This window comes from Haliaeetus albicilla, chromosome W (genome assembly GCF_947461875.1).
Source record: "Haliaeetus albicilla chromosome W, bHalAlb1.1, whole genome shotgun sequence".
Classification (NCBI taxonomy): domain Eukaryota; kingdom Metazoa; phylum Chordata; class Aves; order Accipitriformes; family Accipitridae; genus Haliaeetus; species Haliaeetus albicilla.
The window spans coordinates 32,461,726-32,486,798 of NC_091515.1; the positions used below are offsets into that span (position 1 = coordinate 32,461,726).

Here is a 25,073-nt window from a genome sequence, read left to right on the forward strand (position 1 = left end):
TCACTATTTCTTGTAATAATTCCCCCCATGTTAAAACAGGCTGTTGTTGCTGGTTGGGGTTGCAAGTATTATGATCAATTGCCTGTATAATTTTTTCTTTTAGGTTTTGCACATAAATTTTCAAGACATCAGGGAGACCTCTAATTAATGGTTTAAGGTGGACCAGATCAACCGGAGCAGCAAGGGGAATACCCTGCTCCCCGTGCTTGTACATAGCTTGTATACAGGCAGCCTTTTGCACTGATTCTGCCAGCCTAGATAATCCAGCCATTTTAATTGTCAGAGGTTCACCTCGTTCTCCAGAATCTAGTCCCCCTGCCCAATAGGCAACTCTGAGCATCAAGGGTTGGTTCCCCACAGGACCCTGATCAAGGAATACACCAGGACCCCAATATCCCCTAGCTTCCTACTTGCTCAACAAGACTCGATCCCCTCCATTCAATGACACACACCATAAATATTCAGTTTCACTTTCCCCCAGCTTGCATGAAAAGTTCTCTTGCATTTGTGCGAGCTCAGGTCCAGACCACAGGGTGGTTAGGGTTGTAGTTAAATTTCGATCGTTCCTGGCCCTTGACTGTACCTCCGTTTTGATGAGGGGTCAAATTTCAATATTACTTGCCCCATCAGATTCATCATCTGGGTCACCCCAGATATCCCCGTCCCAAGTGTCAGGATCGGCACACATAACTAGATTCCTGACTAGGGTGGGAGAGGGAGTTGGAGCGTTTGATAACAACAAATTTAATTTTTCTAGTAATTTTCTGTTCTTCTCCCTTTCAGAATTTAATTCATCTTTCAAAAACACATTTTCAACCTCCAATTGTCCATTATGAACACTCAAGGCTGCACTTATCTTTCATTCTGCCTCTAAAGCAGTTTTGGTCACTTCAACTTCAGTTTCTAATGCCCTGAATTTTGTAGCTTCAATGAGATCGGCTGCACCCGTTATTTTTGCCGTCTCAGATTTCAGTGCCTCCTCCTGTGCACAAGTTAGACATGCTCCAAAAATAGTGCACAGGATACCTTTACCTTTCCCATTTTTCTTTTGTACCTTCCTACACTGCTCTACCCATGCCACCACTTTCTTTTTACTTCTCCACAACTTCTTTGCCTTCTCCTTGTCTGCAGGAGAAGGTTTACAACCATGTTTCTGCAGTAGTTCCTCCATTGTATCCTGCCGACTATGCCAAATTAATGTGACGGAAAAGGACTTAACTGCAAGGTTCAAGCAAACGACTTGAACTTCACTCGCAGACTTAACGGACCACTATTGCAGGTTCTACAGATACAATGGACGAATGCACTATTGCAATTTTTTAAGACAAGAGTAGTACATTATTACAACCACAAGCGATTCACAGACAATCACAAGCACACACGCGTTTACAAACTTAAAGCATAAACAATATTCACTTAACCCTCCAGGTAAGGGCTTTCGATCCCAGGGAAGTTACCTCGACCAGCATCCCGATCAAGGGGGGGGAGTCACTTCTCCAACTATACAGTTGGCTTGTGAAGGAAACCCTTCCCCCCCTTGAAAGCCCTTACCTGGAGGGTACCTCTCTGTACAGTTGAGCTCTGTGCAAGTGGAAAATAGCTATGGTCTTACTTTCCTCCTGATTTACCATTGTTCTCTTGATGCAATTCTGTGCCCCTGAGGAAGTGTGGAAGAGCAGGCACTGATTTTTGCCTTGCCCTTATATGGGTTATTTACACCTCAGCAGTTGTATTTGTTTATTCATTCATTCATTTATTTGTCTTGGTCAGATCAGGAGTATGAAAAAAAGTTTTGCCCAGGTAATCAGTCTCAAACAAGCTGATATGAACTTGAAATACTAACTGCTTGACAATGTTCAGATATCCTTCTTAAAAAGGGCAACATTTTAGCACAGTGTTTTGGTTGCTTAGATGCGATGTCCTGTAGGCAGCTAAAACCAATTAATTTACGGAATGATTAATGTAAGCAGCAGATGGTGAAATAACAGTATCGTCAGCTACTAAAAATATTAATCACAGCTAACAGCGAGTATTTCTACATGACCTAATAATCTACAGACCCAGTTAAACACTTTGTGAAACTACTTGCTATAGCAACCTTGGATACTTCTCCATAATACTGAAAGAGTTCAGAAAAGTTTTGTCAAGTCATTTATAGATATAAAATTTTCTAAAACAAACTTCTGTTTGTATGTAAATCTGGATCAGACTGAAGCTGATTAAAGGTGCACAGTCAGGCTGGCCTACTGACATTCATTTTATTTCACAAAAAAATATACTTTGCTTCTATCAACATGCTTGAAAAACTTGAAAAATTACTAGTCAAATCATAATCATGAGCAGCATCAGTTTTTAGGACCCCAAAACATTTAATAAATTACAATTCTTAGGGGGAGAGAGGAAAAGAAAGAATTTATTTTGTTTCTGCATGAATACAGTGACATGACTACGACATTGCTAAGATAGAAGAAAAACCTTTGTGCATGTTACTTCATTAATACAGTGTCTTTGTTCTCTATTAAAAATACATATGACAATTTAAGTTAAGGTTAATCTATATGCTGTAACAACATCAGACTGACACAAATGGAAAAGATACATATACATTTTAGAAGTCATTTGATTCTCCTGAACAAAATCTAAAATACTAATGCTGTAGGAATTATACAGCTGCCACCTAGACCATGGTAGGAATTATGCAGATGTCACCTCAAGAGCGCTTGTCCCTAGCTTCCACTTTAATAAAAAAAAATCAGAGTTCCTTCTACTATGTTTAACATGCAATAGTAGTTACAGCTCGAGCTGGGTGCCTGTCATGGTTTAAGCCCAACTGGTGGCACCACAAAGCCGCTCGCTACCTCCCACCCCCCCCCACCCCACCCCCCACCCCCGGCCCCGGTGGGATGAGGAGAAAATATAAAGAAAAGCTCATGGGTCGAGACAAGGACAGGGAGGGATCACTCATCAATTACGGTCACAGGCAAAAGACAGGCTCAACTTGGGGAAGAAACAAAATCAATTTAATTTACTACAAATCAAATCAAAACAAGGATAATGAGAAGTAAAACCAAACCTTAGAACACCTTCCCCCCACCCCTCCCTCCTTCCCGGCTCAACTCCACTCCCGGTTTTCTCTACCTCCTCCCCCCAGTGGCACAGGGGATGGGGATGGGGGTTGCGGTCAGTTCGCCACACATTGTCTCTGTCACTCCTTCCTCCTCATGGGGAGGACTTCTCACTCTTCCCCTGCTCCACCATGGGGTCCCTCCCATGGGAGACAGTCCTTCACAAACTTCTCCAATGTGAGCCCTTCCCATGGGCTGTAGTCCTTCACAAACTTCTCCGGCATGGGTCCTTTCCGTGGGCCGATCTTCAGTCACAGGCTGCTCCAGTGCAGGCTTTCCCATGGAGTCACGGCCATCTGACTGCTCCGGCACGGGGTCCTGTGGTGTTGCATTTCCTTCCCCCTCTCCAGGCTGATTTACGAACTCGGGAAGGCTCCCTAGGCCTTAGCATAAGTGTAATGTGTCGGGCAGTTAAGCGACCCTTGACTGTGCCAGGAACTCTTACACAGCTAAGACAGGGAGATATCCTGTGCATCTCAAGGACTCCTACTGCCCAGTGAAGGTGGGGGGATGGGAGTAGAGATAGCCAGTTCTCATAACAACCTGCAGTCAGTTCCTTCACATAACAACCTTGAGACATTACAATCCTCCCCTGACAATCTTGGAGCATCCCATATCTATGTTTTGAGTTATTCTCAGACAGTCTTGGAATTTTCCAGCGCAGCTGGGATTCTAGCAATTTGTTGATGACGAAAGTCAATCATCTCCCAAACCTATAAACAGTGGTACTGAGGCCCTTTGAGCTCTCCTGGACTGCAGCGGGTTGTGACCAGCATCTCCCTCTGAGTGGGACACCTCTCAGAGCTCCCAAACTTTCCTGTTTGTGAAAATCAGAGGTCTGTTGCCAAAAGCCAACATGGCCTGGGCTGATTCTCTTTGCTCCTTGAGGCTTGACCCTTCGCCCATTGAGACAAATGCCAAACCATTCAAAGTGAATATTTTCACTGACCTCAAGGGGAATTTTTAACAGGTATACCTCTTTTTCGCTCTCTTTTATTCTCTTTTATGCATTTCTCTTAGTGTCTTTATGCATGTGTATGTACTAACCTGAATAGTCTATAGTAAGTAAGTTATAGCACATATATTATAAGATATTGTCCTGGTTTCAGCTGGGATAGAGTTAACTGTCTTCCTAGTAGCTGGTACAGTGCTATGTTTTGAGTTTTTGAGTTCAGTATGAGAAGAATGTTGATAACACTGATGTTTTCAGTTGTTGCTAAGTAGTGTTTAGACTAAGTCAAGGATTTTTCAGCTTCTCATGCCCAGCTAGCAAGAAAGCTGGAGGGGCACAAGAAGTTGGCACAGGACACAGCCAGGGCAGCTGACCCAAACTGGCCAACAGGGTATTCCATACCATGTGATGTCCCATCTAGTATATAAACTGGGGGAGTGGGGGTGGGGAATCGCCCCTTGGGGACTAGTTGGGTGTCGGTCGGCGGGTGGTGAGCAATTACACTGCACATCATTTGTACATTCCAATCCTTTCATTATTACTGTTGTCATTTTATTAGTGTTATCATTATCATTATTAGTTTCTTCTTTTCTGTTCTATTAAACCATTCTTATCTCAACCCACGGGTTTTGCTTCTTTTTCCCGATTTTCTCCCCCATCCCACTGGGTAGGGGGGGAGTGAGTGAGTGGCTGTGTGGTGCTTAGTTGCTGGCTGGCGTTAAACCATGACAGATATTAAATAAGTTATAGCAAGTATATTATAAGATATATTATAATTTATTACATCCAAATTTATACTTAAATTACTGTTGTGATTTTTATTCAACTGTGAATGAATTTTAGGCTGCTCTTATACTCATAATCCCTTTAGATATAAACCATTGACCAAGTCTGAGACTAAGACTCGATCCAGCTGCACCTAGACTCCAACAGGAGTTTAGAAAGCAAGGGGGTCTTCTCTGAACCTCGTGACTCAACGGGAGGGTCTCCCTTACCCTTTCCCACATTCCCGATCTTTGCACAGATCACAAGAAATTAATTCTTTGTAACATTCCCTTTTACTCTATTACATTTTCGGTCCCTGTATACATATAAGTTTAGTTTGATTCTGATTTAATTTTCCTGTGTGCATTTTATCCATGTACTAAAGTAATAGAGCGAACCTTGCCATCAAATTCTGTGAAGTCGCACTTTTATACAAATTTCTATTAAATCATTTTTCTATTGCTAATACAATTGGCGGTGATTCTTTAAGCGAACTAAACCCCTCTCTCTCTCATCTTTAAATCCCCCCCATGACAGGTCCTCCATGGGCTGCAGGTGGGCATCTGCTCCACCATTCACCTCCATGGGCTGCAGGGGGACAGCCTGCTGTCTCACCATGGGCTGCAGGGGCATCACCTCCTCTGGCACACCTCCTCCCCCTCCTTCTTCACTGACCTTGGTATCTGCATAGGTGTTTCTCTCACATTCCAATCTCCTCCTCCACTGCAGGTTCCCCTTCTTAAACATGTTATCACAGAGGTGCTACCACCTTTGCTGATTGGGTTGGCCTTGGCCAGAGGTAGGTCCGACTTGGAGCCGGGGAAGCTTCTAGCAGCTTCTCACAGGAGCCACCCCTGCAGCCCCCTCCCCCCGCTACCAAAACCCCACCACACAAATCCAAACCAGTGCCTCCAAAGAGGGACCCTGCCTGTAAATTTTTACTGGATTTTATAGTTTCTATAGGTCATTTGATTTCTTGATGGCTCTTCTGCTCATCCAATCCTGTTTGCGGAGTCTGGGGTCTTCTCTTCTGATTTGCTCTGGAAGCCTCCAGATGTTGCCTCAAGCCTTCAAAAGACTGATTAACAAATAAGGCAGCGGTGGTAGTTTAAAGAAAAAAAAAAAACCTAAAACATGAGAAGTGTGGTATGTTTGCTATTCAAGGACTGTTTAGATTATGTGTACTCAAGGTAAAGCTTATCTAGTTTAAGATTCTGCTTACAATAGAGGATGCTTAAAGAAGCACAGACTTGCTAATTAAGGACATAAATCCTCCTTCAGCATTGAGAAACCAGGGGTTGGCAAGAGAAACAAAGACCCTGGTGTCCTCAGATGATGCATGACCATAAAAGGACAAAAGGAGTAGGGGTATTCTTCCCCAAACGACCACTGGAAACCCTCACGAAGGCATAGAAGACTCTGGGATGATTGCTCAAGAGAACATGTCATGCTTGTTCAACATAATGAATATGCAATAGTTAGGCGGAACATATGTATTAGATAGGCATGGTGTTTTAACTGTAGTGTATAAGTATGGACTGAAAACCTCAGTAGGTGTGCTCAATTTGTGGAAATCTTCCACCTTGCACCCTGCACAGAATAAAGCAATGTCTCCTCTCGAAACATACTTTGTGTGTTTCAGGAGTTACTTTCTGATCAGGTAACACAGACACCCTTTTTGTCTGTGTCTTGAGACATTTACGCTTCCTTACCTACTGGTTATATTTCCATAGATAAAAACCAAGGTTAAAGTACAATTCATATGGCCTAAGGCTTTGTTTACTTTAGTCACTAGTGCTAAGCTCTGGCACAAATTAGTCTCTCACTACAACTAAAAACTATTTTAATTTCTATATGGAAAGATAGTTCACTACTTCTTCAGCTGCTCCTTCACATTGCCTTGTTACTTTAAGTTTAATTAAGACACCTTAAGAAATCTGGTGGTTCTTTACTTATTTATAGCTTGTGCTCAAATTTATGCAAATAGGGAATAAATCCAGCAGTATCCTAAAAAAAAAAAATAAAAAAAAAATCACAGATCTGACTGAATCTACAAAAGAGTAATCACAGTGCTTTTAATGCATTCTTCCCAGAAAAAAAGTATCAAGGAACAACAAAGGCAAAACTTTGCAATACAATTCCATTGAAAAGACTACAAATATTTCTCACAAAATAAATATTGTACATTCCTGTCAGCTTTTTCAACCTTTTTTGTGTTCCTAGAAATTGCCAGTAATGAAAACAGAGCAGAGCCAATCAAATTGTTGTGTGCACTACTGCACTGTGGGAGCTGGAAGCCCTTCATTTAAAATGTCTTATGCATTATTCATAGAGTATATATGTTTATGTAAATTACCTAAGGCAGAAGTGTATACTAAAGCAGAATAAGAAGTAAAATTCTGATGTTAAAAATACCCTGCTTAAACTCTACCTTAGCAGTTGATATATAGCTCCCTTTTACAGTTCCTGTTTAAAAATTAGTCTATCACATTATATACTGTGTAGAAATCACATATCCTTACTAACTTCTAGGACAGACATATTTTTCAACATTTATATTGAAGCAAGTATATAAATATAAAACAAAGTATATGAGCAGTTAGTCATTCAGAAGGGGCATGAGGACATTTGGTAGTTGTACTGGTTTTGGCTGGGATACAGTTAATTTTCTTCATAGTAGCTTGTGTGGGGCTATGTTTTGGATTTGTGATGAAAATAGTGTTGATAACACAGGGATGTTTTAGTTATTGCTGAGCAGTGCTTACACAGAGTCAAGGCCTTTTCTGCTCCTCACACTGCCCCGCCAGTGAGTAGGCTGGGGGTGAGCAAGAAGTTGGGAGGGGACATAGCTGGGACAGCTGACCCTAAATGACCAAAGGAATATTCCATACCATATGATGTCATGCTCAGCAATAAAAGCTGGGGGAAGAAGAACGAAGGGGGGACATTTGGAGTTATGGTGTCTGTCTTCCCAAGTAGCCAGTATGCGTGATGGAACCCTGCTTTCCTGGAAATGGTTAAATATCTGCCTGCTGATGGGAAGTAGTGAATGAATTCCTTGTTTTGCTTTGCTTGCATGTGCAGCTTTTGCTTTACTTATTAAACTGTCTTTATCTCAACGTACAAGTTTTCACATTTTTACCCTTCTGATTGTCTTCCCTATCCCGCTGGGTGGGGGAGTGAATGAGCAGCTTTGTAGTGCTTAGCTGCTGGACAGGGTTAAACCACAACTGTAGTGCTACTGTTAGGGAGAAATATTTGCTGGAACAGTCACCTAAAAACTTACTAAAATAAAGAAAGGGTGAGAAGCTTGTAAAGAGAGCAGAGAAACAACTCTTTCCAACAAAACCAGAACATTTCTAGGTCAAGGCTCCTCTTTCTACACATTTACAATAGCTATTATCAAGACACATATACCATCTTTTGAAAGGAAGAACTCTGGAGAAGATCATATTCATTACCCAAATATTGGCAAGGATTAAAGTGCTAATTTATTTCAGGCATTATGAGTGACAAGACAATGAGGAGGAGAAGCATTTATGTAAAAGAGCTTTCTACTTCATGGTCAACTTTGCAGCGCTCTGCAGTTTAGCACCATGCATAGCACAAATAAATTTATTGGGTTTTTTGATTCATATGTTTGCATATAAAATTTAGTGACTTCCTTCTAATGTATTTAAATTTTGTGTTATATTCTGAAAATATATTTCAAGCATTATACATGTTATATAATATCAATGAATGTAATACATAATCTATTACATGAATGTTGCATCATATGAAATCATTCTTCCTTTCATTCTTTACATTGCCTGCTGCTGTGTTTCTAAAAGGTGGTTCTTAAAGACTGACCAGCACTCATGGAACCCTAAGCCCTCAAAAGCAGATTCCCAGGGGACACTGCTAACTAGCTCCCTGAATAGCTTCAAGTTTGCTCTCTTGAAATCCAGGATAGCAACTCTGCTTACCTTTTTCCCCATTACACTGAAAATGTTAACCATTTCATGATCACTGTGGCCAAGACAGCTACCTACCATCACATCTCCCACGAGTCCTTCTCTATTCACAAACAACAAGTCTAGGAGGGTATCTTTCCTAGTTGGCTCACTGAGTACCTGTGACAAGAAGTTATCTTCCACAAACTTCAAGAATTTCCCAGACCTGCCTGTCACAGCAGTATGATATTCCCAGTTGATGCCTGGGAAGCTGAAATTTCCCATAAGGACAAGGGCTACCCATCCAGAGATTTCTCCTAATTGCCTACAGAATAATTCATCAGTGCTCACATCCTGGCTGGGTGATTGATAGTAGACACCCACTATGACATCTGCTTTGTTTTCCATCCCCCTAATCCTCATCCAGAGGCTCTCAACCACATCATCGCTAACTGTAAGGGCTGTGCAATTAAACCTCTCCCTTACGTACAGTGCGACACTTCCACCTCGCCTGCCCTGCCTATCCCTTCTGAACAGCCTGTAGCCCTCCATCCCAGCACTCCACACTTGAGCTAGAGTTGTGGTCAATAAACTCTCAGTGAGACAGGAGCTGAAGAATGAATTTGGGCTCATATTCCAAACCCTTCCATAGGACTTGGGAGGCTTATATCCAGACACTGAAGTTTAGCCAAAATTATTGAACGTAGGTCAAATACCATGTGCAATGGAATTACAATATATTTCACTTACCATACAATCATTGATTGAATAAATAATAAACTGATGGAAATTTATTTCTAAAAATGAAAACTGTAAAAAAAATTAAAAATCATCAAGGTGATTACAGTATATTTGTGGGATTTTTCTTTACAAAAACTTCTCTCTCAAATGTATATTAACTAAGCTGTAATGTAAAAATACCAGCAATTCTTCTGTAAATTGTTGTTCTTGCTGGCAGGAAGCTTCAGCTGATTCACATACAACAGTTGGAAATGAAGTAATGTGACACATAGGACTTTGCAAATATCAGACATTCATGCTGCAAATTCTACCAGCTCCAACAAATAAATATTGCCATTTATAGACCAAAGCAGTGTTGCAACTGTTATGTACTCGCTATAAAATTCTAAAAATATTTGGTTTTCTTTAACAGGATTAGGACTAGGAACTTCAGGATCACAAGACAATACTTTGTCAGATAAGCTAAAGGAACCTCCTTTTAAGTTTATTACAGGGAGAAGTCTATAATTCCATCAGGCTGCCAAGTTTTCATGGAATGAGAAATTGTGCTGAGAAAGGATAAAAGTCTTCAGAGACTTGATACCCTGAGTAACAAATATGTATATGAAGCTTAATTTGTTGTTATTTAAACAACATTCATCAACACAATAACAGCCTCTGCCTGTACAGAAACACTGGGAAGAAATTATTTTCATATCTTAGTAGAGAAATGCCTGAGTGTATAATTTGTCCTGTTTGAAACCTGATGAAACTTTTATATATGATACATAACATTTACCTCTTAAAATAACAGATTAAATGTATGGTTGATGCAGAAGTTACCCTATGATTTCTAAGGCAATTTCAAGTCCTGTGTGGATGTACTGGCTACCCAAGGCCACCCCAAATGTGGCTGGACACCAGTGCAGCAGTCAGTTCAGTGGCCCAACTCAGTAGACGTGTACTGGCTGCACATACTGGGGGCCTACTTGATCATTCTTGTCTCTGCATGGGACAGAGGGAATTCTGAGATTTCATCTTCAAGTGGGAAACAGGGCTAAAAATTTCTTCCTGTGTCCAATCTAAATCTAGCCTCTTTCAGTTTAAAACCATTGCCCCTTGTCCTATCACTACAGGCCCTGGTAAAATCTCTCCATCATTATGAGCCACCTTTAAGCTTTGAAAGGCCGCAAGAAGGTCTCCCTGAAGCCTTCTCTTCTCCAGGCTGAACAACCCCAACTCTCTCAGCCTTTCTTCATAGGAGAGGTGTTCCAGCCCTCTGAACGTTTCTGTGGCCCTCCTCTGGACCTGCTCCAACAGGTCCATGTCTTTCCTGTACTGAGGACTCCAGAGCTGGATGCAGTACTCCAGGTGGGGTCTCACCAGAGCAGAGTAGATGGGCAGAATCACCTCCCTTGACCTGCTGGCCATGCTTCTTTTGATGCAGCCCAGGATACAATTGGCTTTCTGGGCTGCGAGTGCACATTGCCAGCTCATGTCCAGCTTTTCATCCACCAGTACCCCCAAGTCCTTCTCTGCAGGGCTGCTCTCAATCCCTTCATCCCCCAGCCTGTATTGATACTGGGGATTGCCCTGACCCAGGTGCAGGACCTTGGCCTTGGCCTTGTTGAACTTCATGAGGTTCACATGGGCCCACTCCTCAAGCATGTCAAGGTCCCTCTGGATGGCATCCTGTCCCTCAGGCATGTCAGCCGCACCACTCAGCTTGGTGTCCTCTGCAAACTTGCTGAGGGTTCACTCAATCCAACTGTCTATGTCATTGATGAAGATATTAAACAGTACTGGTCCCAATATGGACCCTTGAGGGATACCACTTGTTACTGGTCTCCACTTGGACATTGAGCCATTGACTGTGACTCTTTGGATGTGGCCATCCAGCCAATTCCTTATCCACTAAACAGTCCATCCATCAAATTTCCTTCTTGCCCTCTAGTATGACCAGCGGGTCTTGACTCATCCATGCCAGTCTCTTGCCTTCCTTTCCTGATTTCTTACACCTGGGGATCGAAAGCTCTTGCACTCTATGGAAAGCATCCTTAAAGATCTGCCAGATCTGTTCTGCTCCCTTGTCCCTGAGGGCAGTTTCCCAGGGGGTCCTATTGGCTGACTCCTTGAACAGTTGGAAGTTTGCTTTTCTAAAATTCAGGGTCCTGATTTTACTCTTCGCCTGTCCTATATCCCTCAGGACCGCGAACTCCACCAGTGCATGATCACTGCAGCCCAGGCTGCCTCCAATCTTGATGTCTCTGATTGGCTCACTTGCGTTGGTGACCAACAGGTCCAGTACTGCATGCCCTCTGGTAGGGCTGTCTATTACCTGGCTTAAGAAATTATCCTCAATGCATTCCAGGAGACTCCTGGATTGATTATAGCTCGCCGTGCTACTTTTCCAGCAGATGTCAGGGTGGCTGAAGTCCCCCAGCAGGATGAGAGCCTGAGAGTGCGATGCTTCCTGTAGCTGGAGTAAGAAGCCTTTGTCAATAGGCTCCCCTTAATCAGGTGGCCTGTAGCAGACACCAACCACAAGGTTCCCTTTTTTGCCTCGGTCTCTAATTCTTACCCATAAGCTTTCAACCTGCTCGTGGCTATTCTTCAGAGACAGCTCTTCACAAGCTATCCATTTCTTGACGTAGAGGACAACTCCTCCACCCCCCTTATATCATAGGTTTGTGCGGCGACTGAATCAAGCTCTCAAGCTCTCTGTGCAAGATTCCGTTTCTTTTACTAAAAGATCAAACTTATATATGTTTCAACAAAGGTCTAGAAAGAACTAACGGCATACAGCCAATACTACTAACACAGGAGGGCATATCTGGCCCAGCTGGGATGTTTGCCAGTCCTCAGAACAGTTAAAGATAAAAACATTCCATACACATGCTCATGACTGTCTTCAGCCACATCTTCCCAGGCCTACACAAGGCCATCCTCCAACCTGACCTTGTGAAACTAGTTCTTCAAAGGCTTGGCAAACATGCAGCACAACAAATTCTAACGGTCACTCTTGAAAACAAATGCCAGGTGTTCCAAGCTGCTCCCACAGTTTGCTCTGGCTTTTCACCATACACATAATCTTGCCGTATCAAAGGCCTTACAGAAGTCCAGGTAGATGACATTCGTAGCTCTTCCCTTGTCCACTGATGCAGTCACTCCATCATAGACGGCTACCAGGTTAGTCAGGCAGGATTTGCCCTTGGTGAAGCCATGTTGGCTGTCTGTAATCTCCTCCCTGTCTTCCACATGCTTTGACATGTCTTCCAGGAGGATCTGCTCCATGATCTTACTGTGCACAGAGGTGAGGCCGAGTGGTTGCTGGTTCCCAGGGTCCTCCTTTTACCCTTTTTAAAAATGGGCATGGTGTTTCCCTTTTCTCCAGTCACTGGGGACTTCGCCTGACTGCCATGACTTTTCAAATATGATGGAGAGTGGCTTAGGAACTACATCTGCCAGTTGCCTTAGGAACCTGGGATGCATCTCATTGGGTCCCATGGACTTGTGTATGTTCAGGTTCCTCAGGTGGTCTCGAACCTGATCTTCTCCTATGATGGGAAGGACTTTATTCCCCCAGTCCCTGCCTTGAGGTTCAGGGACTTGAGCGATGTGGGAAGATTACCATTGAAAACTGAGGCAAAAAAATTGATTACCTCACTCATTTATCGGGGGGGATGGTGGTGGGGTACATTTTCTTTAATCTTCCTTTTCTGGCCAACATACCTATAGAAGTCCTTATTATTATTCTTTGCATCCCTTGCCAAGTTCAGCTCCAGCTGTGCTTTAGCTTTCCTGACCACATCCCTACACACCTGGGCAGCGTCCCTATATTCTTTCCAGGATACACGCCCCTACTTCTACTGCCTGTGCATTTCCTTCTTACATTTTAGTTTGACCAGGAGGTCCTTACTGAGCCATGCTGGTCTCCTGCCTTCCTTGCCCAGTTTCCTACATGTGGGAATTGAGAGCTCCTGCAAGAGCTGCCAGCTCTGTTTAGCTCCTTTGTCCCTGAGGGCAGTGCTTAAGGTTCATAGAATGTTAATAGAGCCTTAAGGTTAATAGAACCTTAAGTGCTTTAGAGCAGGATGTGCTGCCTTCTTCCCAAGCTTGTCATTGAACTAATTGAAAGAAAACCTTGCTTATAACATTTTCAGCATTCCAAACATTCTTCTCAAATGTACTGTTAAAAAGAGACTGCAGCATCCACAGTATGGAACATAATCATAGTTGTGTGAATTAACCCGTTGCTGCATCTGCTGATCCTGCAGCTATAATCTCAGATTAGATTACTGTAACTAATGTACATGAGGACTACTGAGAATAATCTAAAAAAACCCCAAACTTCAAGCAGTTATATGCTGTCCAAAGCTAAGTCAAAGTATTTCATTGTACTGGTTTTGGCTGCGATGGAGTTAACTTTCTTCATAGCAGCCCATATGGTGCTGTGTTTTGGATTTGTGACTATAACAATCTTGACAACACACCAGTCTTTTGGCTATTGCTGAACAGTGTTAGCACAGTGTCCAGGCTTTCTGTTTTTCCCACTCTGCTCCATCGGGGAGTAGGCTGGGGAGTGAGCAAGAAGTTTGGAGGGATCACAGCTGGGACAGCTGACTTGAGCTGGCCAAAGGGATATTCCATTCCATATAATGTCATGCTCAGCAATAAAAGTGGAGGGAAGGTGTTTTTTTTTGGGGGGGGGGAGTAGCTGTTGTTCAGAGACTGGCTGGACAACAGTCTAGTTCTGGGAGGTGGTGAGTGATTGCCTTTGCATCACTTGTTCTGTTTTTCTTTTCTTCATCTTTCCTTTCTCAACCCCTGAGTTCTCTTGCTTTTGCTCTTCCTATTCTCTCCCCTGTCCTGCTTTTTTTGGGGGGGGAGTGAGCAAGTAGCTGTGTGGTGCTTAAGCTGTTGGTAGGGGGTAAACTACAACATTAATTTTCACACACTGTTTTCAGAAATAAGTAGTGGTGTCAATTTTTTAATATACATACCTAAATACAACTTTGAGATTTACCTACAGTCATTTTTGTCAATGCATTTTATACATAGTAGATAAATAGCCAACCATATCTGTTATCCAAATTTCATTTTTACAATGTTCTATTACTTGCACCCAAAGTTAGCCAGTTTCCATAAAGAGCCTATTGGCAGCTTGATTATTTTAAAAACTTATTTTTCAGGTTTAAAAATAAGATTCACGATAGCCTTACATTACACACAAGACCAACCAATACATATTTTATAAAATGGTTTAATGGATGCATGCATGTCTGATACAGTGATAATAAATTTACTGAATTCTAATTATTCACTGTTGTAAACATTTTACAAAAGCATTGTGATTTACCTGGATGGATACACAGTCCTTGATGGAAGAATTATTTAGACTGAATCAGTGGCACATTCAAGAATAAAGCTGACAAGATCCCTTCTGCATATTCTTTTGACATGATTCCAGCAAGAGAAACAGCATGGTATAAAAAGTATACAGGAAAGATTGTTCTTACAATAACCATCAAACTCTGGAAATTGTAAATACAAGTTCAAGTGGTTGAAACAAAGTCATAATAAGTGTAACCAGTCAGAAATTACAGTAAGAAATTTTATCCAGTTACATGTAGCTGTCAAAACAATGCATTTCTTTCCTTGTCAGTTGATAATTCTTTTCCAACAAAACAGAAAAACTTTGGCAATTGCAGGCATTGAAAATAATTTTCAAAGTTCAAGACAGTCACAGCATTTTCTTTGCAAAAGGTAAACTGTACACCAAGGCTCAGAGGCTGTAAAAACTGATTCCAAGTGGAAAAAAGTGCAAATATCCTGCACAGATAGTTTAAAAAGCTGCTGGTACAATCATTCACTAACAGAATCTTTGTTTTCTTTTTGCATAGTTCACACATCACTGGGAATGTGACAGGGTGTGCTATTTTTGGCAAGAGCAAAAAAAGTGATACTTGTGTAAGTTGCCATGTTAGACATGCTGGATCCATGCAGAATTTAGGTAGAGGGCTGCTACCTGATGTTATTAGACACTGAATACTGATTTTGCTTTTGTTGAAGCAGTTCTGTAATAGCCAACAGCTTCTTAAGAACATGCTGTAGAAAAAAACAAAACCAAAAAAACCTCAGTTCAACCCTACATTAGCAACTAGAAAAAAACAAAACCCATCTTGCTTGAGAAGCATCTTCAACATTAACCTACCAGACTTAGAATTAGATAGTTTAAAAGATATTTAAACCCACACACACACACCAACACCCTGCCCCCCCCCCGCTCCAATTCCCTAGTCACTAAGACATTACTTCAAAAGGCAACCGTAAAACAGCAATATGAAATTTATCTGCACCCATGGAGACCCATTAAGTCTTGCCAACTTAACCTGAGAGTTTCAAAATGAGAGTTCTCCTATCTATTAAAAACAGTCTGTAAACCAAAAATCCATTCTCGGGTATTTTCTCCATGTGAAAGTGCAGAACTGGGCCAAGAAAATGAAAAAAAAAGTCCGGTGACAAAAAAAAAAGGTGATAATACAATTCACTTCTGCACAGGCAGAACTACCCTCTTTTAACTTTCTGAAAACCTGGTCATTAAACTAAACCAAATGCAACTGAATATACACATAAAACAGGCTGAGAAATTGTATTGCTAACGCACTGTTAGGAGTTCAATCATTTTTTCATTATAGTAGAACTATGTTCAGCTACAACAGGGTAATCCTGAACCATTAGGGCACTTACAGGAGGAAAAGGGGAAAAAAATTCAAGAGTTTTCTTTATGGAAACCCATTAAGAGAAATTACTCTTCTGAAGTAGAAATATAAGTGTATCAAGGAAACAGTATCATACAGGCCTTGTGAAAGAAATTATATATATATATGTTGTGTAAGCAACACATATTTAGTACTGAAAATTTCTACTATCCTGCCTTGCCAGCCTAGCCACCATTTTTGCTTTGTCAAGACTAGCAGTAGCTTTAAGTGAATTATGAACTTGAACATGATTGATTTTTTTCCCCTCGTATGCCACTGAAGAGGTAAATTGTAATAGTTATTAAACTGGATTAGTTTTGAACTGCTATAATGAAGCATTATCTCATTTTTAATTCCTTGAGTTTTTTTCTGCCAAAGATGATTAAATACAAATATATTTTCACCTTTTGCAAAATCACCATCAGAGATCCCATTAATCCCCTTATTTAAAAAACAACACTGCCAAAAAATGCATTATTTGAGTAACATCTGCTTCCAGGAGAAAGAAATATAGATTTATTGTCTATCTGGGTTTAAATTAAGGCCTTCGAAGAGTCAGGATATAGGAAATCCAGTCTTTAAATCATGAGAATAATAAGAAATCAGATAACAAGAAGTTATTTTGAAACAATTAAAAACTATTTTAAAAACTACCTCTTCGAAAATGAGTCATTAAATAAATAGTTTAAGTTGATACTGATTAAATTTAAGGAAGACCATCTCTAAACAAAAAGGCTTTCTATAGTACAACTGCCCCTGTCCCCAAATCATTAGCATTAAAAAGGGAAGACTACTTAAATTATCTCCTGCACAGCACAGTATACTAGTCAAGCATACCAAAACATATTACTGTGCAATAAGTAGAATTGCTGACTTGAAGTTCATCATAATTGGTAGACCATAGGCAAGTATATTACTTTTGCAGTATTTTGAGACAATGCATGAAGTCATGTGAATTTTTTTTCCTCTTAAAAAATAATTTTTCATAAAAGCTGTATAGAGGTTTAACAGTTCGAACAGAACACTCATTTATAGTGTTTGCTAGAGAAGTTTGCCATGTCTGTTTACAAATGTAATAAATGAGGAAGCAGAAATGAAGTAGTGATAGAAAGGTAAGGAAAGTAAATTCAGTTATTTAGTTCTCAATTAGAAGAACTAGATCCTAAAACTAGAGCCTGTCAGGAGGCAGTAATTTCTTGGGTTTGGGCTTCCTCTAGAAACTAAAAACTTCACCTGGAAACTAAAAAAAAAAAAAAAAAAAGCAAAAACCAAACCAAACCAAAAACCCCCACAAAAAAGCCCCAACCCACTGCTTTAAAACATCTTTGGGTTTGTTGTATAAATACTTAGTTCATAGTTTTGAGCTTCTTTACCTTTACAACTAGCAACCTCCTGGTGAAATGTACATATTATTTATCACTCATACCGCTGGACAGAAAAATTACAGAAGAATCATGATATCAAGCAATAACTCAAGACATGCTATCTGTACCTGTGATTTTTGTTAATCATTGTAGTTTACCTGCATTGCACCTCGCTCATTACTGAGTGTCCGAAGTTCATCTGAGTGTGCCACACACATCTCATGCAAGGCTGCCAGATAACGAGATAAGTCAGTTCTAGAGTGCTCTGTAGTGTCTGGAAGCTCAGGAACATTCTTTAACAAAAATTATGAGAGCAGACTTAGAATGGTGAGTAGCCAGGCATATAAGAAATTAAATTACAGTTCTACAGACCTGCCAACAGTTGCTTTGATACTGCAAGCAAGTACAGCAATGTTTTTCTTCACAATTAAGTCTTCTGTCCATGTTATCTAATACAAATTATATATTTCCTCCTCTCCACAAGCATCTATTTTATGAAGATATTTTAATTAAGATTACACATTTCACATGGAGAGATTACTAAATATACAGCAATTCCTATTCCTACTAGGAGGGTTCTACTAAAAGGTTTGATGTTGCTATGCTACCTCTGAGCTGGCCAGAAAGATACTAAGAAAAGAGATTCATATTATACCCTCCCCCCAAATGAGGGGATCCATCCATTAGGTGGGTTTTTTAAAAAATTTAAATCAGACAATAGCAGCAGCAAAAATGGACACCAAAAAAACCCCCCAAACTATCAAGTCAGTAAATCCACTAATAAAATAATGTAATTAAAACAGTAGATTAATCAGTTATTTTAAAACCCAACAGTTTTCTGAGTCCTCATGCATACTCTGCCATTTAAAGAAAAAAACAGTATATCATAATATGCAGAAGTTGCCGTTTAACCAGAAAAAGGTGACATATGGCAATACCTGAATGACACACTTCGAAACACTCATTCTTATAGATTATCAAAATAGTCTGAGATGTCTTTTAGGTCACTTTTAATGGATCAATTCAGGAAGCTAGGCACATTTCTTTCATCTTAATTTTTAAAACAAATTCTTGGTTTCAACATACACATATAAATACATGAGCTCCTAACTCTTGTTATAGCTATCATACACAAACAAAACAGTAACAGTTTCAAAGTGATATGCAATTTTTATTTTCTTTTAAACTACAATGTCTAGAATTCATGCAGTGAGACATTTGGTAATGTATAACTAAAATTGAACATAATATTTTTTAAAACTTCAATTTTCTCAATCTCGGGTCAAAACCATATGACAAATTACACAAGATTTTTTTGGTTTAAAATATTTTTTAAAAGATTGGTATTTTTGGCCAAAAGCCCTAATCCTTGAGAGAAGCTCAAATAGATCTCATGTCTACAGCAGTACTAAATGAATAAAATCTTTCTAACAGGACATTTGATTAGTTTTAATTCTGTGCAACAGGCCAGCAATCTGCAGTTCCTAAACATGCATAAGAAATATTTTTCAGTAACAAGCATTCAAAATTGTGTGGGAGCTGATGCATTTTTGAGCTATTTAATAAGAACTGTAAAGAATGTTAATTTACAATGTTGCTATACAACTTCCAATAATATTTTTTTTAAACCACTTACCCCAAGTTCATCTAAGAACATGATCATGCGATGTTTGTTACTCTTGATGAATGGATTTACCCCCTCCATATATGGCTCCTAGCAATTTTTAAAAGTATTTATTAGAACAAATCAATACCAATTTAATAGTCATACCTGAAGTGAACACATTGTAATCAGAGACAAATGACACTACAAAACACAAATGTGTCATCTGGAGTGATTTTATTTTTTCAAGTGAATTTATAATGACTGGTGTACAGCCAGTCAAAAGATTACACTTTTTTTGTATTCCAGATGGATTCTGAAATTGTTTATATATGCATTGTGACATGAAATTTTACATTTCTGAAATACTGAAGATGGACTTCTTTTTTTCATTGCAGCTATATAATGGAGAAAACACTTTCAGAGGTAACATCAGGACATAAGTGCCCTCCTCCTTGTTCTTTCATTAATGCTTACATTCCAAGTTGTGAGTGTCAGACAAATAGCTTTATGATGGCAGCTTGAACTTGCTCTCTTTCATTATGCTTAAGTCAACAGATTTTTATTGTTCAACCATGTTGCGACTTGGGAACCAGAACAGACCAATTGTTGCTGGCATTCTTTTAGTGATGCAATAGAAACTTTATTAAAAGCTGAGGCTTTTTAGTGCAACTTGTAAAACTCATTTACAAAATTATGTCAAGCGATATGAAAATGAGTACAAATAAAAGGGGTATTTCAAAATGCTGTACCAAGAGAAAACACCAGTCTAAGGAATAAGTAGAGGAAAAGTGTGTGTGTAGAGGGGGAGCCAGACATTGGTATTTGTTCATTTGTTTCAGAATTAAAATACTCTATATCCAGGCTGGAATTTTAGTCCTAATTGGTCTCCTTTTGAAAGTGAATTATTACATATAGTATATAAAAGAACATGGATGTGGAATGTATTTCAAGGTTCTGTACAGAGACATGCCAATATTACTGAAAGATGTCTCCCTATTTTGACATCAAATAATCAGTGGAAATGCAAAAAGGCTCCCATCATCTACTTAAGGCAGATGATACATCCTTCTTGAATGGATTCTTTCTAATCACAGATTTCTACTCTAGCATTTCTCAGTTGTCTTTTTGATATGGATATTCCTAAAGAAAATTTACCCATTTTACCATCACATAGATGTTTTCTTTGTGGAGGGATGGCTGCCTGCCTCTCCTCTCCCACTTCTCCAACTCCAACACCCAGCTAGTTGACCAAGGGAAGCCAGTAGATGTGATGGTTTTTCGGATTTTAGCAAAGCTTTTGATACTGTCTCTCACAGTATCCTTCTGGACAAAACATCCAGCATACAGCTAGAAAAGTCCATAATACGTTGGGTGAGCGATTGGCTGACAGGTCAGGCTCAAAGACTTAGAGTAAATGGAATTACATCAGGCTGGCAGCCAGTCACCAGTGAGGTTCCCCAGGGCTCAATTTTAGGGTCAGTGCTCTTTAAATGTTTTTATAAATTATCTGGATGCAGGAATCAAATGTACATTATGTAAGTTTGCCAATGATACTAAACTAGGAGCTGTGGACTCCCTGGAGGGTAGAGAGGCCTTATAGAGAGATCTGGATAGACTAGAGAGCTGGGCAATCACCAACCATATGAAATTTAACAAGAGCAAGTGCCGGATTCTCCACCTGGGACAGGGTAATCCTGGTTATACATACAAATTGGGGGATGAGAGGCTGGAGAGCAGCCCCATGGAAAGAGATCTGGGGGTTTGGGTTGATGGCAAGTTGAATGAGTCAACAGTGTGCCCTGGCAGCCAAAAGGGCCAACTGTGTCCTGGGGTGTATCAAGCACAGCATAGCTAGCCAGTTGAGGGAGGTCATTGTCCTACTCTGCACTGTACTGGTGTGGGCCCACCTCGAGTACTGTGTGCAGTTTTGGGCATCTCAATATAAGAAGGACATCAAACTATTAGAGTGTGTCCAGAGGAGGGCGACCAAGAGAGTGAAAGGTCTCAAGGGCAAGACTTATGAGGAGTGGCTGAGGTCACTTGGTTTGTTCAGCTTGGAGAAGAGAAGGCTGAGGGGTGACCTCATCGCAGTCTACAACTTCCTCAAGGGGGGCAGTGGAGGAGGAGGTGCTGATCTCTCTCTGGTGACCAGCGATAGGACACAAGGAAATGGAATGAAGCTGCGTCAGGGGAAGTTCAGATTGGACCTTAGGAAAAGGTTCTTCACTGAGAGGGTAGTCGGTCACTGGAACAGGCTCCCCAGGGAAGTGGTTATGGCACCAAGCCTGTCAGAGTTCAAGGAGCATCTGGATGATGCTCTTAGTCATATGGTTTAGTTTTAGGTAGTCCTGCAAGGAGCAGGGAGTTGGACTTGATGATCCTTATGGGTCCCTTCCAACTTGAGATATTCTATGATTCTATGAATACTAGAGTATGACTGCTACCCTTTTGGTTGTTGACAGACAGAAAAAACAGTCCACATACTTCCACTGTTGTCTTTGGAACAAATGTCTGAGTTTATCTGTTCTCATAGCATGAAAATATGGTTGCATCACTCTTTATAATACTTACTAGTATGGTCATTGGTTCATCAATTATTTTAACAGGTCACTGCTGTTGTTCATAATACCACATTCAAAATCTTCATGGTTGTCCTGGTTTCAGCTGGGATAGAGTTAACTGTCTTCCTAGTAGCTGGTACAGTGCTATGTTTTGAGTTCAGTATGCAAAGAATGTTGATAACACTGATGTTTTCAGTTGTTGCTCAGTAGTGTTTAGACTATAGTCAAGGATTTTTCAGCTTCTCATGCCCAGCCAGGGCACAAGAAGTTGGCACAGGACACAACCAGGGCACCTGACCCAAACTAGCCAACGGTGTATTCCATACCATGGGACGTCCCATCTAGTACAGGAACTGGGAAGTGGGGGGGGAATCGCCGCTCGGGGACTAGCTGGGTGTCGGTTGGCGGGTGGTGAGCAATTGCCCTGCGCATCATTTGTACATTCCAATCCTTTTATTACTACTGTTGTCATTTTATTAGTGTTATCATTATCATTATTAGTTTCTTCTTTTCTGTTCTATTAAACCGTTCTTATCTCAACCCAAGAGTTTTACTTCTTTTTCCCGATTTTCTCCCCCATCCCACTGGATGGGGGGGAGTGAGTGAGCGGCTGCGTGGTGCTTAGTTGCTGGCTGGGGTTAAACCACGACAATGGTATGTACCAAATCATTCACATAAGTTTCTGGATGACTCATTCTCAAATGATTGACTCCTCTTTCAAATTCAGCCAGACTTTATGCTACTGCTCTAGTTTAAATCAATACCCTGTTGAGCTCCAGCTGAAGAGGATAGAAGAAACTGCAGGAACAAGGCCTCCTTGCTGATAAGACACCCAGGTCACACATCAGGATTTGCACAAGAAAACAGCAACAGATTTTTTGTCTGTATTAAACAGGAACATTGAAATGTATTGGAAATGCAGTTCTAGACTGTTCTGTGTAAAATTATATTCACCTTAGCTCCAAATTCAACCAGATTTGCTAAATTCTGCACAGACTTGGCGACCAGTGTCAGCGTTCTTGCAGCAGTAGGGGAAGGAGAATCTGATAGGAATACAAAGTAGAGAGTTACTGGCCATTTCATTTAAAAATTCCAGTAGTCACATGAAAGTTAAGCTCTTCTACAATTTGTTATTTATCATGGAATTAAATACTTTGAATGCTGTAACAGAACTGCATGTGGAAAATATCTCATGATCAAGTAAACTTTTGTTGTTTTAGTAATTATGTCCACAAAAAATATTAATATGCATATCTGACTTTCTGTACTAGTTGTTTACAGAACAAAGTAAGCAAAATAAAGTGTTCCTCAGAAGCCTAAGGTTAACAAAAGTTTTATGAATTAAGTGAAAAGCCTTTTCACAAAAATCAAACAGCTCTGTTAAAAGGAAGATTTGTTGTTAGAATCTAATAAAATAATTAAGTTTACCCTTTTCCTTATTTGCATATACCCATATAAGTAGGTCCTGCATTGTTATGCAAATTATACTTTAAATTACGAGTACCAGGAAAATAGACTAAACATTGCATGCAATCGTGGCTTGTATTTCCATGAAAGTATAGCTATTTACTGCACAAATAAAAATGCTAGAAACTCCTGGTACAATCACTTGTTGGAAAAAGTTGTTTTAACTAAGAGATTAGTGTTAAGCATGGGGTTTTTTGGTTTGTTTTTACAGTTATGGTCAAATCTGGCTTTCCACTTACAGGCCATTTAAGTGTTCCAAAACTGACATGGTTATTATATAAAGTCTAAATTTCACAGTGCTTCATAAGAATGCTACATACTCTTCACTGTCTATCTGTATGTTTTGATCTGTCATTCTGCCCCCTTCCCCACTCAGCACTGCAATTAATTAAAAAATAAGTTCCAACTTTTTAGGCATAGCTGGAGCTTAGACTGAGGCACTAATCATACAACTAATCTCAGTTGTTCATAGCATCTAGTGCTTAGTACTGTACATCCCTTTGAAGAAGCAATGCTGGAAAACATTACTAGCCTTAGAATTGGGAAGTTCAGGTGAAGAGAACTGATCTAAAGAAGAAGTATATTCTTTAAAAAAAATAAACTAAGAAGGTTGAAAGGACTTAAGTTTTTCAGTAAAGATTTTTGAGAACAGTTGTTGAGGTGACAGGATAGGCACATTGCTGCTGAAACTGAACTCTATACACCCAGCCTTCAGAATATTTCCCCTCCCCGCCCCATTACATCAAGGAAGTATGTTAGAAGCTTTGCTCCAAAAGAAAAAGAGTCCCCTTCCTTTTTTTTTTTTAACAGCTCTAACAGCCCTATATAGAGTCTGTAAATTTACCTTAGCGAAAGTGAAGAATATTATCTGAACTTCTAAACAGGACTAACACTTACAGACAAGCTTAAAAAGGATTACACAAATTTATGGATAACAACTACATTTACAGCTAAAGACACAGTGGTCTCAATGCAGTCCAAGTTAGAAAACATGGAACTCACAAATCTGAAGATGATAAAAATACTAAAGAAAGGATCACCATATACGAGGCCATGGCTCTTAAATGATTCCCCTAAAGTGTGTATGAAAATTATTAAAGGGAGAAAGGAACTTTTGGACTGACTCAGGCCTTCTCATTTAGTATAGCTTAAAGAGAGGACAGAAAACTTGATATGTTGTCTGAAAGGCTGCCTATAAAGGCAAAAAAGTAAAAGTTTTTTCCCCAAAGGGCTTCTGACACAAGTGATTTCTGATTTCTTCCTATTTCCAAACCAGCATTTTACAGGTAAAATTGAGAAGGTGTTAGGGAGGGAAGGAGGAAAAACAATGGCTAGTGCAAACCAAATGCCCTCTAGGTTGGGATGATCTTTGCCAAAAAAAAAAAAGAAAAAAAAGGAGGGGGACGATGACACAAAGATGTACTAGTTTTAAAAATATGTAACTCGAATGTCCCAATATTTTAGTACTACAGTTTTCCCACCAGTAGTTTATGCCTTTCCTTTCTTCCTCCCACAAGGATGTATTGGGTTTGTGTGGCAAGGTGTTGGTAGCAGGGGGCTACAGGGGTGGCTTCTGTGAGAAGCTGCTGGAATCTTCCCCCATGTCTGACAGAGCCAACGCCAGCCAGCTCCAAGATCGACCCACCACTGGCCAAGGCTGAGCCAATCAGCGACAGTGATAGCACCTCTGTGGTAACATATTTAAGAAGGGAGAAAAAAAACCCCAAACCTGCTGCGGAAGAGCAGCCAGAGAGAGGAGTGAGAATATATGAGAGAAACAACTATGCAGACACCAAGGTCAGTGAAGAAGGAGGGGG

General features: G+C 40.3%; 1 protein-coding gene across 1 annotated transcript in view; it reads right to left on the reverse strand.

Moving 5' to 3' along the window:
* Positions 1–14,187: 14,187 nt before the first annotated feature.
* LOC138683476 (ras GTPase-activating protein 1-like) overlaps positions 14,188–25,073 on the reverse strand; it is a 117,148-nt gene continuing 106,262 nt past the window's right edge. Inside the window, exons 22-25 of the mRNA XM_069775334.1 lie at positions 22,744–22,832; positions 19,259–19,336; positions 17,781–17,915; positions 14,188–15,605 (exon numbers count right to left, since the gene is read on the reverse strand). Coding sequence (XP_069631435.1) covers positions 15,522–15,605; positions 17,781–17,915; positions 19,259–19,336; positions 22,744–22,832 — 386 coding nt within the window. The 3' untranslated portion in view covers positions 14,188–15,521. The remainder of the gene's footprint in view (positions 15,606–17,780; positions 17,916–19,258; positions 19,337–22,743; positions 22,833–25,073) is intronic.